Source organism: Lagopus leucura, unplaced genomic scaffold (assembly GCF_019238085.1).
Source record: "Lagopus leucura isolate 7727_CA_CO unplaced genomic scaffold, USGS_WTPT01 Super-Scaffold_73, whole genome shotgun sequence".
Classification (NCBI taxonomy): domain Eukaryota; kingdom Metazoa; phylum Chordata; class Aves; order Galliformes; family Phasianidae; genus Lagopus; species Lagopus leucura.
The window spans coordinates 86,219,646-86,236,847 of NW_024962252.1; the positions used below are offsets into that span (position 1 = coordinate 86,219,646).

Below are 17,202 nucleotides of genomic sequence, written 5' to 3' on the forward strand. Positions count from 1 at the left end.
ACTCAAAGATACAAAATTCAAAGATGACCACCGCTCTATAACTCCACCAAAAAGGGCAGAGAAAGGATTCATCTTCACGGTGGTATTTCTATATGTCAGTTTCACTCAATTCCTCCACTTGGCAGCCCTGATATTTCTATCTGTCCTCAAGTTTCTGGAAGTCAAACAAGCAAGGAAAACACCCTTCTTCCTTACATAAAAAAGCTCTTAAATACTTTTCTACCTTGTGGCAACAATGTGACTAGGTTTTTCCATTCCTACACTTCAGACAACAGGCTTCTCTGAAAGGTCAACTTTAACCATCATGCTAGCCACTACCACTTTCTTATTCCCTCACCAATCCCCACTTCTGCAGCAAAACCCTTTCACCAAAGGCTCCTCTCCCAAGAGTAGACTACTTTGGTACCATGACAAATTCTGTGATGTAAGGGAATGGGGACAGACATGGCAATATCCTTGCATTTAAATTCATGATAGTAGCAACGAACCTATTGTTCTAAAAGGCAGATCTACTTCTTCCTAAAAATTTAGGATACTCATTTCTAAACATCTCACTGGAAGTTTCTGCATTTCATTCTTGTCTATTAACAAAACTTTCTTCAAACATCATTTGTACTATCTTGCCCCATAGTACATTGTTGCAATTATGTTTTTGAATTTTTGATTCTCTTAAACATGTTCAATGATGATGCATGCCATTGTCAGAATATTTTATATCATCAAGAAATGAAGTAGAATCCTTCCTGTGTGACGAAACAGCCAAAGGTCTGGATGCATCTGATATTTCCAAAAAGTTTGGAGGGGCAAACAATGAATGCCCTGCTGGTCAGGAGGCAACAATCAAAGAAGCCACTTCCAATGTTTCTGATTTCCCCTTTTTGGTCTGTATTATTAGAAACAGTATTTGAAAATCAGTCAATTTTCCCAAGGTTAACATCTCTGCCTCAATAGAGCAAATTCCAAAGATAAGAAAGAAATCAAGTTTTCCATCTTTTCTTTTGAAAGTCATTTATTGCCTCACAACCTCACTTCTTTAGAAGGCCTGCTGTATCACAATAGTAACAGTTTTCTCATTATTTCTATTAAAGCATACTTAGCTCCTGTCTCTTCCTTTTATCTCAAAGACAGTGATTACCTGGAACTTGTTCACCCTACAGCAATGATTTTCAACATTAAGGCTTGCAAAACTCTGAGTGGCTTAATTATCTACTGAAGGAATATACACATGGGCAAGCAATCAATAAGAAGTTGAAGCATACTGAATGTTGGTGTATGGCACATTCCTCCTTCTTTGTATGCACAGTAGGTGGTGGCCAGGGAAGTGAATGTTTAAGAAGGTACTACTGAAGGACAGGAAAAAAAACCCTGCATTACGAAGACCTGAGTGACATCCAAGTATTTACAGTATTCATTCTGATAATACATATTGACTGACTACAAAACACTTGACATACAAGTTTTCCTTAAAGACTGCAGCATAAACATGAACTACACATTTCCTAACTCTGCCGCAGTCATGTATCAACAGAAGAACTGTGCTTAAAGAATTTCTACACCAGGCTTCTAAATCTAGAATAGGCTTACAGGACTGAACCTTTACTGAACTACCTGTAATCAGTAACTGTTACATATGATTGTAAAAGTTTTCATTCAAGTGAGACATAGAAACAAAATAGCAACCCACTGTGTTTTTACATGACTGGAAAGAGCTTGCTTTCACATGCACTGCTGTTTCCACTTAGCAGCCTCACAGGTTAGACACAGGAAGCTGCTATATTAAACACAGTGCTTTCAGTAGATGTCATTCTACAGTAAAATGCCAGTTAGTGGTTGTGAGGTAAGTACCACACTCCAAAAGTGCAATGCAGTTGATTGAGATTTATCTTTAAGTTAGTATTAAGAGTCTCAGAGTTCACAAATCTATGCTACTTACCAGGTGTACTTGTTGAAGAAGCCTTAGAGGTTGAAGATTCTGATTCTTCCTGATCAAATAGAAAGAGAAAAGGATGAATAAGGGAAGCAGGAGTGAGTGGCAGAGAGAAAAAAAATACTTTTGACTCTTGTGAATTCAGCAAATGAATCTCAACTGTCCAATATTTAAAACAATTTTCATAGATTTAATGGTGCTGCTCAGTAATGTTACATACAAGCACACAATTCACAAAACAGACAATGTATATTAATATGGTAAAATATGGGTCATCTTATGTGCATTAGGATCTTTTTCAAATATCAAGTAACGTGAAGTAGATACAATTTCTCAACTCACAGTTTTATCTTCTTTCTGCTCTGGCTCTGTTGATCCCTTTTCAGCAATTCTTCTCCTATAAGCAGAGAAAAAAGTTACCAAGATCATCATGGCTTTAAGATGAAAGGGTGCTGTTCACTGTAATTAAAGATATCTAGATACCAAGCTGTTTATAATTTAATATTAATGTTAAACAACTTTCAAAATGTTCTCAGGGACAAAGCCCTCTTGCCAAAGTGATTTTGCAATTCTTTATCCTTTTGAAGTGTGTAGCCCATATTGCTGCACAAAGACTTACAGAGAAGAAAAGTACTCACCTGCACTTGAGTAAAAAGAGCTATTGACAAAACGTTCTCAACTTCACAAAACAACCACATGAGCATGCAGATGTCTGTTTGATCTTTACGCTGGCTGAAAACAGACACCAAAATCCTACTTCTAAGATGACTACACAGCTCCAGCACAGAAACTGTTACTTGCCTCCTGGCCAGCAGGGCACTCATTTCTTCCATTAAGCCACTGCCTCCCAAGGGAAGCGGCCCATTTCCACGGCCACTGTCTGTTTTAGATGAAGCAGAGCCTCCTCCTCCACTTGAACTGGAGGAGTCTTCACCCTTTGCAAAACACAGAATATGTGCAAATGAAGTTATAGCTGACAACGATATAAGCTGAAATAAGCAAAGCATACTAGAAAAAATTCCTTGCATAAGGAATATGAAGTAGTACATCCTGTAATGCTTTTTAAATAATGAATTAAGCCTATCTATTTTACACTACTATTAATCTGAAACAAAAACTACAGCCAGTTCAGGAACAGTTCAGGAACTTACAAATACAAGTTAGAAAAAGAAACAAAATAATTGCTTTTACCCGTGATACTTTCCTAAGCTTGGCTCCAGCAAGTGCAGCTGCTAGTCCAGTCAGAGGGCGATTTTCTTCAGACACAAATCCAGCTGAAAACCCCGAAGCAGGAAGAGGGGGAGCAGGAGGAGGGAGGGGAACTGTGGGAGCTTGGCTGGGAAGCGGAGGAGGTGGTGGTGGTGGTGGAGGCCCTGATGAAGGGAGAGGTGGCGGTGGTGGCGGTGGGCCAGGAGGTGGTGGGGCTGCTACTGAGGCCTGGGCTGGGCCTGGGGGCAACGGGGGTGGGGGAGGAGGTGCAGGTGGTCCTTGGACAACACCTAGTGCCAAAGAGAAAAAAAAAAAACAGCCTACAGTGAGGATATTGAAGATAATTCATTTGCCATACAGGTTCTTTGTATACGAGAGGTTAATACCAGTATCTTTTTTTTTAATAGGCAAGAAAACACTGCAAGTTTCAGCAGGGGAGACCATTCTTACTAATGCACTGGAATTATTACACAGCACGCTGTAAGAGGCAAGACAATTTCAGAGCCATTTAAAAACAATAACCTTCCAGTCAGGTTTTGTGCTGCAACCAAGAACCTTCTGAAGGGAAACAGGCAAAGCTTTTATGGTCAAGTGAAGTAAGAATACAATACCACAGAAGAAACACATTATTTCTCAAAACAGGGCTGAACAGAAAATGACTTCTCATTTTATCAACATCATTTAACACACCAAGCATGTGAACCCTGGGAAAGTGCGAGTTCCAACACCAGTTTCTAAACCTGCACGAAAGTCTTTCCTCTAAAAAGTACCTCAAAAATGAACTTCAATAATTAAACACAAACACTAATTAGTGAGTTAGAAGACTGGCATTTTAAGCTGACAAGGACAAGCTCCTCCATTTTTTATTTATGAGTCCTTTAATCTTTTAAATTCACACTGATATGCAATACAAAATATACTTTGAATAAAGAGTATTCTGATTACTGTTGAACTACTTATATTATAGGAACACTTTCAGAACCAATGATTAAGAAAACAGCCCCACACATTCTTTCTGCTCCCTCACTCAACTACAGAACTGCAGTCTCAAATCAGGAATTGCACATGCAAGACTCCCTGGCTTCCTAATATGCTAACAACTCTTGTGTACATTCAAACACATTTTAAACTCTTTAGCAGTCACTCACCATCCAAGTACCTGCTTTCATTCCATAATAAAACTAAGGCCACTCACCCTACTGCCAACTCAATCACAGAGCAGCTCACAACTTAATGCAAGACAGTGCATCAACAGGATCAATTCTGCATGGTCTGTGTGTGATGAAGCTACTTATTCCCCTGGATTCCCTCTATCCAAACCCTCAGCCTATCTGCAGATTTATGTATGTAAGACCTAAATCTGCTAAATTAGTATAAAACAGGATTTAGCTTAACACAGACATTTACTCCATGTAAATCAAATGTATTGGTAGAATGTCTTTTAAGACTGTCATCTGCTAAGCTGTTAGAACACCATAAGAAGACCTTAAGTGTGCACACAGCACATACATCAAAATAGAAGAAAAAGAGAACTGCAGTTGTTACACACTACTTTCTCAAATTTAAGCTACATTACAAGTACCAAAGTGGTTTAAATTATTTCCCACTTAATGTCATTCACATGTCCAAAAATCACATACACACTCTGCTTCAACTGTCATTAGGAAACTAATGATGCTGCCTATTAATACAACGATCTCAATAACCTGAAAGTGCAAGATTTACCAATCAAGTATTCAACAAGCTCTGTTCTCAACCGATGAGAGCTTAAGAAACCCAAATTTTACTTATGACAGATCACAGTTTGCCGGCTCTTCTCCCTTACCAGTTTCCAAATGGTATTTCCTTGTGGTATTAAGATCACTGCAACTTTTGAAGCATTTCATTAATTCTTCAGAGCAGTTAAGGGCTTTGATACAAATTGGTTTGGACTGCAATCCTCATTAGTGAATTAGTAGCAATAACAGAAAGCCTTACCCTGCTGGGTCGTAGGTTCAATCGGCTGAGAGGCTGCCTGCAAGACTGGCTCAGAAGCAGAGGAGTCTCCCAGCACAGAGTTTAGAGAGTTCTCAACAGAGGCAGGGGTAGCTGCAGAGGGAGAAGGGAGAACACTAGGCTTGGATGAGGGAGTCGAGGCATTAGGGGAGTTTGGAGAAGGAGAAGCTTGAGGTCCAGAGAGTGACAGAGGCGGAAAGGAAGGCAGTGGTGGGGGAGGAGGCGGCGGAGGTGGAGTTGGACCTGAGGTAGAAGGTGAAGGAATCGCATAAGTCACATTCTCAGAAAGCCCATTAGGAGCTGTGGGAGATGCGGGCATCTGAGCCACTGGATTAGAAGCCGACACTGGGAGGACTGGTCTCGGACCGGTGGCTTTGCCTGGCGGACTGCTTATCATTACTGGAGGTGATGGGGGAAGCGGGGCAAAACTGGGCGCAGACCAGGCAACTGGCTTTGGGTTTGGAGGTAACGTCGCCGGGGCATTCACTGGAGAAGGGGGCCGAGAACTTTTGTTCAGTGGACGAGGAACCGTAGCGTAATGGGGAAGAACTGGGTGGAAAGCTGAGCCTAAAGATGTAGCAAAACGTGATGCAGAGTGCCTTAGAGGCGGTGTAGGGGGAGTGGAAGTCGGTGGTGCAGAAGTCACTACAGCATACTCCGGTGTGGCCTCTGACATTGGTGCTGAGACTGCTTTTGCATATGATGGAGGAGGTGCTGAAGGAGGCTGGCAACTGGAGTATTCAGGAAGTGGAGTGCTATACGGGGAGTTGTCGAAAGATGGAGCTGGACAGAAGATGGAAAGCAGCAGCAAAGGCAGGATAAAAAAAGGAGAAAGAGAAAAAGGGAGCTAATGAAGCAACAAAACCAGCATTCAAACAAAATGTATAAATGTAGACTACAGTTAGTACCAGAGGATTAGGCACAAGTGAAAATACTGTTAGGAAAGTTTTATATCTCATAAACAGCTTCCTTTAAATTTTACCAACTATTTTTGTGCCAACATTGAATTTACAAGCGTGTTCTAGGATAAGTTTTCTCAAATCCCACCTGTGAGATGGATTAGACACAGGGTTGATTAATCAAGTCTTATAAGCTTTCATCATCTTGTTTTGTTGCAAATTGCAAGCAAGTGTAGTGATCTTAACTTTTTTCTTTTTTAAACAATTCCGCTAATACAAACTCATACCATAGGCAGCATGTAAATATTACCTTTCTCTTCCCTTCAGAACACTCCATCACAAACATCAAAGTAGTTGGAATAAAGCTACCAATAAAATCCCTTTTCTAAAACGGCTAGCTTTTTACATAATATATTGAATTTTACCTTGACCTGATCACTTATGTAAAATTGAGTTAGCTACAGAACAACCAAGAAGTGCTTCACTAACGTTCCATTGTATTACCAATGTAAGAAAGCTTCCAATTGTGGCTTGATGCATTTCCGCAGGCAGTACATTATCTACAAATACATCTCACTGAAATTTACTACAATCATAATGAAGCAAGAATTCATACTTGAAGGCATTTCTCACACTATTAATTCACCTTGCGTAGGTACATACCCTTACATGAACACACTCAACCTAATCTTTTCTCGTCATATTATGCGATGAGAACACACCTTGTTTAATAGAGCAAACAACAACAAAATACTTAGAAATCTTAACTCATCATACTTTAACCAATGCTGGAGATGCCCAGTATGATTCAAGTTCTTCAAGCAACCAAGAATTAAAGCAATGGAGTGAACAAACAATCTAAATATTTTATTTCAGGATTAATGGACAATTATGGCAGGCAAGTCAAAGATCTTGGACTTCTTCCCATAAGAAATGAAGCAATTTCAGCAACTGCAAGTCAAGCACTGACTACTCTTGAACAGCTATATTCACTGCCCTTTGTTGTCTCTCACTCCATCACCCAAACACATAAGGAATACGGTACTCAAACACGCTCAGTTTTGAATTTCTTACCAGCATTTGAAATTCTTCTCTCTCTTTCCCACTCCAATTGTTCCCTTTCCAACTGTTCTTGTCGTTCTCTTTCTTGCCTTTCCCGTTCAAGTCGTTCAAGTCTTTCTCGGTCCTGCCTCTCCTTTTCCTGTCTCTCCCTTTCTAGGCGCTCTTGTCGTTCCCTTTCTTGTCGTTCTCTCTCCAGTTGTTCCTGCTCTAGGCGCTCTCTTTCAAGTCTTTCCCTTTCTAGCCTCTCTCTCTCCAGCCTCTCCCGTTCCATTCGTTCACGATCCAGCCTCTCCCGTTCCAGCTCCTTCTGCCTTTGTTGCTCTTGCAACTGTCTACAATCATGAAAAAAAGGAAAAAGACTGAGCTGCAAAGTGAAAACCAGAAATATCAAATAACTGTTAGAGGGGGGAAAAAAAAAAAAAAAAAAAGAGATGAAATAACAGTCTTTGCAACAGTGAGAATAAAACTGCAACATTTGCACCTCCATAGAATTCTGAACTCTGCATGCTATTTTTCAAAGCTAGGTAAAAGGTATGTTCATTGTTAAAAAAAAAAAAAAAAAAAAAAAAAAAAAAGAACTATATAGCCAATTTCTTGCTAACCAATTTAGCATTCTGAGAGACAGCTTTCAAAAGCTAAGAACAGAAAGCTACTGATAATTTACTCGCTGATACAATCTTAGGAGCTGAGGATACGGAGTTACATTTGCTCTTTGCATATGGTACTTCATATCTGATGTAGTGAATAAAAGAATAGTGAAATAGCAATTACACAAATCCCCATAAAAAAATAAAAAACAAACTTTAATATAAGCTAGGCAACCAGTACTTATCCAAATTTTACAGATGTGTCAAAGTGCACGCTATGTATCCTTTTCCACTTGCATACTACACATATTTACATTTGAACTATCATCCAGATAAAAACACCTTTCAGGGGGAAATCGGGCAGTGATAAGAAATGTTGGGAGTGGGCACCAGGGAAGCAGTGCAGGGGGTTGGCGTGGATTCCAGCTCCTGAAAGTCCTAGCAAAGGAAAGCACAAGGGTGCAAGATGCAGAGAGGAAGAACAGAAGCAGATACACAGGCAGAGGAAACAGAAATAATTTCCTAAGAGTAGGAAGTTCACAGGCTGTACCAATCTGCATTTTTTATTTTTATTTTTTTTTTAAATATTCACGTAATGTTTTTTTTTTTTTTGTGGTTTTTTTTTTGCTGTTGCTTTTTTTAACCATAACATGCATGTTTCTAGTCAACTAAAACAAGGGAGCTCAATATTACAAGAAGAACTAGGCATGCCCTTAAAGATGCAACCATTATGTTTCTGTCAGCAAATCACTGAAAAACACAGTTATCACACACTACTTTAATTCTCAATTTAAAAAACACCCAAATATCACATTTATAAAGAAAAATACATATATTAAGCACACAGACATTTTCTGCTCTGCTTAAGATGCAAACTGAAGATTTTTCAACAAATATAAAGCACAGCCAGTTTTTTAACTATGCAGCAAAAAAAAAAAAAAAAGACCTAAATTTAGACACCTTAATCTATGGCATACGGTATCTACAGACTGCTACTGGCCAATTCTATTTAGGAAGGTCATTGGTCATTCTACATCACAGGCTTACAGCTTTGTAAAACTAGCATGAAAATGAATGGAACTTTAGCTATTTCACTTCTATTCATGCTTGGAATATACTTGCAGAAATGGAAAGCCCAGCCCACATGCTGTTACTACTCAGGTCCATCTTATCTCAGAAGAATGATCCTCCTTAAATATAATAATATGTAAAAAAGCCACTAACACGTTGACAGCTTGTTACAACAAGCAATTAAGTCCCAGTTATGTACAGGAAAAAATTACTCTTTTTTTACTGACCTTGTTACCCAACACCCTGAGAAGCTGCAAGATAGTTCTGCTCCTGCACTCCCATGCAACAAAATTGTAATGGCAGTTAGAAAGAAATTAATGCTGCAAGTCACCTTGTTAAATGCTTGATTTTTAACCTCTCACTTCTACCAAAAACTACATTAATTGACTAACGCATTTTTTTGTACCAGTAGAGGGTTGCCTCTGATCAAACATCAAGAGAATACAATGCAGACCACAGAAACGTTCAAATACTATGAAAATATTTTTGGCATAACATTCCTACCTTCCTACCTGCTGTGTTTTGTACAAAACTAGTTCTCCTCCGTACTCTTTCCACAGATAAATATCATCAGAGAAAAATGGGGTTTTCATCTTGGCTACCTTCAGCTGAGCCATCTTAGGCTCTAATTTCATAAAGGACAAGTGGACACATTTTCCCATCTAAAAAAAAACTATTCAGAACAGGAATCAGCATTTACACGTTCTAAAGCAGCTTCACTCATTTTGTTAACTCATTCATTCTAAATTAGCACTGTCTATCTAGGAAGCAACACACACACTGTCAATCCCAAAACGAGAATGCAGATAGTACTAAGTCAGACTTGTCATATTATGCAGCTAGAAGGTATCAACAATTGATCATGCTTAGAAACATATCAAGCAACTGCTTAAGATACTTAAAATTTTCTTTTTTATTTTTTAACAGAAAAATAACCTTGACACAACCTCACATAAGAGCAAGGTGATAAGCCATACCAAGAGCTGCATCATTTTGTATTTCTGTAAGTAACCAGGAAAAGAAACAGTGAGGCACCACCCCAGTCTAAGCTCCTTAATATTAGGGTTCTTAGGATAGCAAGGATGACTGGTTGTGAAGAATTACAGATGTATCTTTTAATTCCAAGTGATCAGGAAATAAAACTAGTAAACAGAATAACTGTGACGTAGCTGACACAATGCAGGGGAGATATCTGCTAAATTCACATAAAATGCTTGGCTATGATTAAAGAGTGAGAATTGTGAAAGAAAGTTCTATGCACACATCCATTTGAGTGTTCTGTTCAAAAACATTAACTATATGCATTCAGTTAAGACTATGCAACAGTACAGAAAATAATTTTATCTTCATAAATCCATGGTTAATCTATGTCTGTGCTCCTAATTCAGAAGGTGGGAAAACCAGCAGAACTATAAAGGTTCAGAGATGCAACACGATCATCAAATGTACCAGACAGCTTCCACACAACAAATAACTAAACAAGTAGAACTCCACATGTTGGAAAAGACAACTGTAGGTATACATATATGTGGAAAGGCACTTCGAATTTGAGACAAAGTACAAGAAGTTGTAGAACCAAAAATGCCCAGAGAAGGATAGAGCAGCAGGGAAAAGTATTCTGGACATTTGACCTGTATGAGTCTTTAAGTTAAATGGACACTTGCTCTGACCCAGTAAGGTGGACTTTGTTATCTTCATTTAAAGCTTTTCTGACTACTTGAGAGGGGTGTGTGCATATATGTAAGTATGCACACATACACGTACAGAAAGAGACCAACTGTACAAACTGTGCATAAAGTACACCGCCTCTATACTTCGTGTATTTGTATGCAATTTTAGCTTAAGTGTAAGATACACTTCAAAATTAAATTGTGTTGAGACTGACTTGTTCTCCTAATACATGTGAACACATTCATAAGGCTTACCTGGGCTTTTGTCCTCTTCAGAGAGCTATAAATACACACAGTGTTCACATATCAAAACAAAACGTACTTAAGCCTTTGAATGCTTTAACATTTATCTGATGCAAAAAAAATACTTAAGTCAGCAAAGGACACATACCAAACCATACTGGCTGCCTACCAAGATCCAGATAAAAGACAGAAAAGACCTACAAGATAACCATTTTTATCTACCTACAACCTGAATAAAAGAATTATCATAATTAAACAGCAAGTGATTCAGCATTTAACATTTTTGCATGAGTTTTCATTTTCCATTTACTCAGCAAATCCAGAAAAATTCTGATTTAATTTCTAACTAGGCAAATACAAGCCATGAACAAGTCACGAAATTTGCTTACAATTTAGATCTTCTACTCAGAGAGGGCAGCAAAATACCTTGCAAACATTTCCTATGTTATCCAAAATTCTTATTCAGTAATATATGAAACCAACCCCGACAATAATTTAAACTTATTCTCACTATTTATCTATGAAACCTCCCTTCCTTTCAACAGGGTGGAAGGAAGAAGAAAAAAACAAAAAACCCACGACTGGATTCCTACAGTGAACCTTCCAGATCTGAAGCCAAAAGTGGCATAGGTCAAAAGAAAAGCATGCAATAATGCAATTCTATTGCCTCAACACACTCAACACAATTAACGACCAAGGATGAGTTTGGTAAACTAAAAAAGAACAGCAACATAACAAGTAGAACAATTTTAAAAGATTAAAAACTAATTTTGCTTATTAAAACTAGGATAAACAATATGTTTATTTCTGCAGTTTTTTGTTATCACTTGATAATGTAATTTTAAAATTCTCTAAAGCATTTCTGAGATGTCAAGAATCGGGTAGATCTAAAACACATGTACTTTCTACGTGACTGAAGAATTGTCAACTATGATCATGAACGTTCACTATCTACCAACCAGCACAACTTTTAATGGAGCTCAAGAGGCACTGCCAATGTCCCAGCATGCTATTTCCCTGACAGCGAAATGCTAAAGCAAACTGACTAATTATTTTAAAAATGTGAATTAATGTAATCTAACAGCTGACGTACACTGAACAATTGACGCAGTGCTATAAAATTGGAGAGCACATCACTTACATGCAATATAGGTACTGTTTTACTGGTTTAGACATGTAGTCAACAAGTAAGAGGTAGTGCTAATAAGCTCAGCTTCTGATGTTAGACAAAATGAGGTAATACCTCTGTACAGAGTGGCCGCTTTATAAGCTTATTTTAGCAAGTAACAGTACTATATGTAACAGATCACCACACAATGCAACTATTCCAAATGAGTCTCATATAGTACCTCAAGGAAAAAAAAAGCCAACTAGGTTATGTTAGCTCTTGTAGATGAATGAGCGAGATCCCCAAGTCCCTTTGTTAAAGGTTTCAATGCAATCAAAAGAATTGATGTCTCAGTCACTTCTTTCAGAGGTGACTATTACCACCACATGGGTTGAAGGAAAAACAACAGCTATATTAAGGAACTTCACCTTTGCTGGTGAAACAATATTCTATATCAAAACAAATCTAATGTACAGGGACAGACAATTCTTTCATGAAACTTCTCACTTCTTTACTGCCTAAACATTAAATCTCATCCTGTCCAAAAATAAAACAAGAACAGAATGCCACAAAGAAAACCCTACAGATAACACTCATCACAAAGCAGCTGGCAAAAGAAAACAGATGTCTGCCCTGCCAGGCCACCTTATTTCCTCATGTGGAGGTTTTCCCTGTACATTCACATCAATCTTTAATATTCTAACATCGGGTTATTCTGATCTTGGCTGTGGGATCAAGCCATTAAAATTTTTCCTAAAAAGGTGACGGAACTGCACCAAGACCACCATGCATGTACCTCAATAACAGAATTCACCCATGAACCTGAAGGACTTCTTGTCACGAAGCCAGACACATTAATAATAGGTATTTCCACAAGCAGTACAGACAGAAGAATCTTTATTATCACATCCAAATCCAACAGGCACTGAGCAGATCAACATTCCAAGCTGATCAGAGAATAACTTGAAATATACATATATATATTTTTTTAAACCTCACTGTAGAGAACAAGGAACCAAGACAAAGGCTGCAGAAAAAAGATATATACTGAGGACAGACTGAAGAGATTGCTGCACTAAGTGGTCAGCTGCATGCAGCTAAAGCCTAGTATTTGTTTATGCCATCTTTATGAGCACATCAATTTCATATTCTGTTATTTCTTTGCTGAATAACTTACAAGTCGAAGGAAAGCATCAAGTCACTGAGGAATATGAAGAGGAAAACCAACCCTGTTTTGTCTGCTTAAAGCTGTGACAGTCACAGCAGCCAAAACAAGAACAGGGAAGAACCACTTTAAGAGGAGTGCACTGAACAGTCACCAGAAACATCACTTGATCTACTAAAACTTCAAATTAAACTTCATGGCCATTAAGTTGAAGCACATTTACCAATTTAAGAAGTTGTATTGTCACGATTAGCACTGTGAGAAAAGGTCAGTAGCACTCCAGTCAGGTAGTCTGGGCATGTTTTTAGGGCTCTGAGCTCTTGTACTACTCTAACCTGTCTCAGTATACGGAGCAACACACACAAGACAGCAACATCTGGAGTTTTATTGTAAAATGCTGGAAGCCCAACCATTATCTAAATCCAGCAGTCACTGCCTACCTACCAGAATGCATCACATATGATCCTCAACCTCCTCCACCACTGAGTCACTGCAACAAACAGAGCAGCTGGCTGCAAGCAGGCAACATGAGGCTTAGCTCCAGATGCAGGAGTGACCTCAGCTTTTCAATGATGCCTTTCGGATTTACCAGAGAGCAGCAACCCAGTGTCTGGACATCAGTTTAACTACACACAGTCAATCCAATCTGATCACTGTTGAACGTCTAGAGAAATAAACTGAAACGTGTTTTAATAAGTTGATTATTCAGAAGATTGCTAATTTAATACTCTAATCTTCTTTTGCCTAGGTTCAGAAAGGGAAAAGGTGTGCCTTCCACGGCCCTTAAAATTTGCACAAACTTTCCTGAGTAATAAATCTGAATACCAACATGAAGATTGCTCTTTCATCTTCCATACTGAATACTTATCCATCATTCCATAATTTAACAATTGCCAGAGCTCACTCTCTCATATGAAGATAAAATGAGCTGGAAACACACAGTGGAGATCTGCAATGTTTGACTGTTCAACAAAGGTAGAGATTTATGAAGAGAATTTAAATACATGCTCTACCTTTCCAGTTTCAACACTGGTGGACCACCAGATCTCTAAACAGGTGACTATTCAATGATATTTTTTTCCTGAAGTTTGCAAAGAACACCTGACACTTTAACATCATTTAATACAAAATTATACAGGAATTTTAACTGCATACCTGTGTCACGATTTTGAAACAGTAATCTAGTTTATTTGTCACAGCTATTTCCACTATTTAAGCAGCTTTCCCTTGAAACTGATTGCCAGTGAATGCCACAATTCCACTGTCAAATCTGATTTTCCTTTAGACTAACATTAAGGTATCCCAAACTAATATTTAATGTACAGGAGGTTTTCCCCTCCCTCTAAAAGTGTCCAAGAACAGGGCATCAGCTACCCTTTATCTCTCATTCCATTTTGATCAAGATCTGCAGTATAATCCATTTTCTGCTTCTCTCCTTTGTACTCATGTACCTCAACTCCCATCAGCAGCAGGATTGGTTTCTCTGGGAAAACTAAATAGAACATGACTGGTCTCAATCCAATGCAGGAGGAACTGCTGCTTCTCACACTTCCTTAGCAGACCTGCCATCCACATTAACTAGGAACTTCCCTTTTGGTATCTGTCAAATGTTTTACACTAAAGAACACTGCATCAATTGCCTGCTGTCTTTCACAAAAGAAAACACAATTTGGCCATAGTTTACTCAGCTGTTTTATCTGGTTAATTATTCTTTCCTTAGATGCAGCTTTAAGGCTTTTCACATTACCAAAGTCAAACTAATCAGCTTTCATTTCCTTGATCAAAAGAGATTTAAGGTCTAACAACAAGCTTTTATGTAATAAGCTTTTCAAAACATATCAGATGGAAAACAAAGTTTTTCATCAGTCAAAAACTGGTAACTAGCCACCACAATGAAGTAGTGAAGGCAACTACAAACCAAAGGATTATTACATACAGAATCTCCAGTAGAGAAAGGAGTCTGTTAATGAACTTTGGTGGGGCCTCATAGTTTAACTCTTTAACTTGGTCTTTTAAACCTATTATGTAGACAAACAGAACACTTGAACATACCTGGCAGAAACCAGATTGAAAGAAGTATTCTATGCACAACAGATTTTAATAGAAAATAAGGATCTCAAATAGCAGAAAAGCCTACTTTCATTGGCAAATGCCTCGATGGTATTTCCATGAGTATGACTGGAACAGAACTAGTTTCATAAAATGGAATCACAGAAATGAAAGTTTTGGAAAAGATGTGGACTATTTTCTTACTCTGATTTCATAATTTGCATTAAACAGAGAAATAAAACCCATAGAACTGAAGATTTTGTGGAAATAGTAAGATTTCAAAGAGACATTTTTCAAGAATCGTAACTAACGTACTTGCAGAACCATCCTTCAAGCAACATACATATTCAATTGCAGCAATTAAGGCAGTAATTTTGCCAATGTAGTTATAGGATTGCTTAATAGAAAAGAGGTTTCCTCAGTCTGCTGAATATGTTAGTGTTGCCTGACATCCATAGCTATTCACAGCTGTAACCAGCCTGCACCCCACTACCTCTACATAAAATCAGTTGTCTCTGTAAGCAGACTTGACAGACCTAACAAAAAATTTTACTGTGAATGGAAATAAAACGAGGCACAAAAAAAAAAAAAGTGTCATTACCATACCAGAACTCTTTGTTTTCCATAAAATTTGAGGGCAAAAAAAATTAAGTCTTTAGGATGTGATAAACAATGCTGATGGGCATTCGTTTTTGACTCAATTTCCTCTCTTCCTACTGTGCAACAGTGAAGTTGTTACGATCCAAATTACCTCAGGATGACCCAGAAAACTGCCTCAACAAGCTCAACCTGAGAACTAAGCTATATTGCTACAATTTCATCTCCCTGGAACCCTTAGCATATACACTGAAAAAGAAAAAAACACAGAAATACAAAAAAAAACACACTTATCCTTTGACTCCATCTAAATTATGACTTTGCAATGTAAACTTCATGTGGACTTTGTAAGACACATAGCAGTATTCCACTGAACATTTATAAACCTAAACCAGGAAGATAACTATTACATTTAATCCACACACCTACCTCAATTGTAACTGTTTGCTCAGTTAAATCTAATCAGTTCATAAGCCTTTAAAGAAATTTTACTTTCCCAAAATAAGTTGTCAGATAAATAAACTTCAAAGGCAAAAGAGAACTGGAAACAATACGTGCAGCTACTAACCAGGGAAAGGTCACAGATTAGGTTAAAAAAAAAAAAAAAGAAAAAAAAAGAAAGAAAACCAACAGTAGAAATCAGGCTATAAGCACAGAAAGCCATGGGGAAGCTTTCCTTTCTTTACATTTTAACTACTAGATTTCTACTTGATTGCAGGATGTGGGTGCTTGTTTTCCTTCAGCATTTCTGTACCTGTTTTTAAAATAGTTGAGGAATTATATTCAAAATCATGAATTTACCAAAAAAAATGTAGACCCTTATAAGGTGGTCATAAATTAAGATCAAAGCTTGAGAAAAAATATATTTAATCTGTAAAATACAATCCATTCATTTAAGCCTTTTGAAAAATGATAAGAACTGCTACCTTTGTCAGCCTCTGAACTTCTGCCATAGATGGCCAAGAAGCCTCCCAAAAGATGTTATGAATACTGCACCACATCAATACTACTTTCTAGCAGTCACACAACCAAGTTCTCTTTAATAGCATCAAGGCAAACCCAGATACAAATAAAAGCTGTAAGCAAACTTTAAATATTGAACACCTATGAAAAAAAACCCCTACTACTATTCTGCTGTTGAGTTTTGAGAACTTCTAATAGTTTTGATTACTTACGACAAAAGTCGGTCAACTTTTGGTCCATTACGTCCCTGAAAGATAACAGGTGGCTTGTATACCTTCATTATTCCTTACAACCTATACACTTCCTCTGCTTCTGATGCTCCTGGTCTCTTTATTTATGAAGCAGCGATGATTTTGAAGTTATTTATAAACATTAACTCAATAAATTCCTCAGTGTCGTGCCAGATACCAACTCAGTGAATCATATTCCTGACAATATATTTATCATGGCTAGAAGAGAACGTAAATTTATACTCAGGGGTGGCACACAGAGGCATGTCATGAACTCATCTTGTATTTTAAAATGTTAAATAACTCTGAAGTTATGAGCAAATACCTATGTCGACTGAGGTTGCTCATTACCAAATAACCAGTGAAATTTGCATATACTGCCTAGCACTCTGACAAAATGAAAAATAACTCTTAGGACAAAAGAAAG

The 17,202-nt window shown here is 37.9% G+C and overlaps 1 protein-coding gene across 12 annotated transcripts in view; it reads right to left on the minus strand.

The window, feature by feature from the left end:
- ENAH (ENAH actin regulator) overlaps positions 1-17,202 on the minus strand; it is an 88,397-nt gene that overhangs the window by 12,645 nt on the left and 58,550 nt on the right. For 5 of the 12 annotated variants that reach the window (XM_042874916.1, XM_042874901.1, XM_042874911.1 and 2 more), the window contains 6 exons: positions 7,105-7,424; positions 5,114-5,914; positions 3,119-3,426; positions 2,729-2,862; positions 2,270-2,324; positions 1,934-1,982 (listed from right to left, as the gene is read on the minus strand). In XM_042874916.1, coding sequence (XP_042730850.1) covers positions 1,934-1,982; positions 2,270-2,324; positions 2,729-2,862; positions 3,119-3,426; positions 5,114-5,914; positions 7,105-7,424 — 1,667 coding nt within the window. Of the gene's footprint in view, positions 1-1,933; positions 1,983-2,269; positions 2,325-2,728; positions 2,863-3,118; positions 3,427-5,113; positions 5,915-7,104; positions 7,425-16,757; positions 16,855-17,202 lie in introns of those variants that run through there. The other 7 variants (XM_042874942.1, XM_042874966.1, XM_042874952.1 and 4 more) reach the window with 3 other exon arrangements.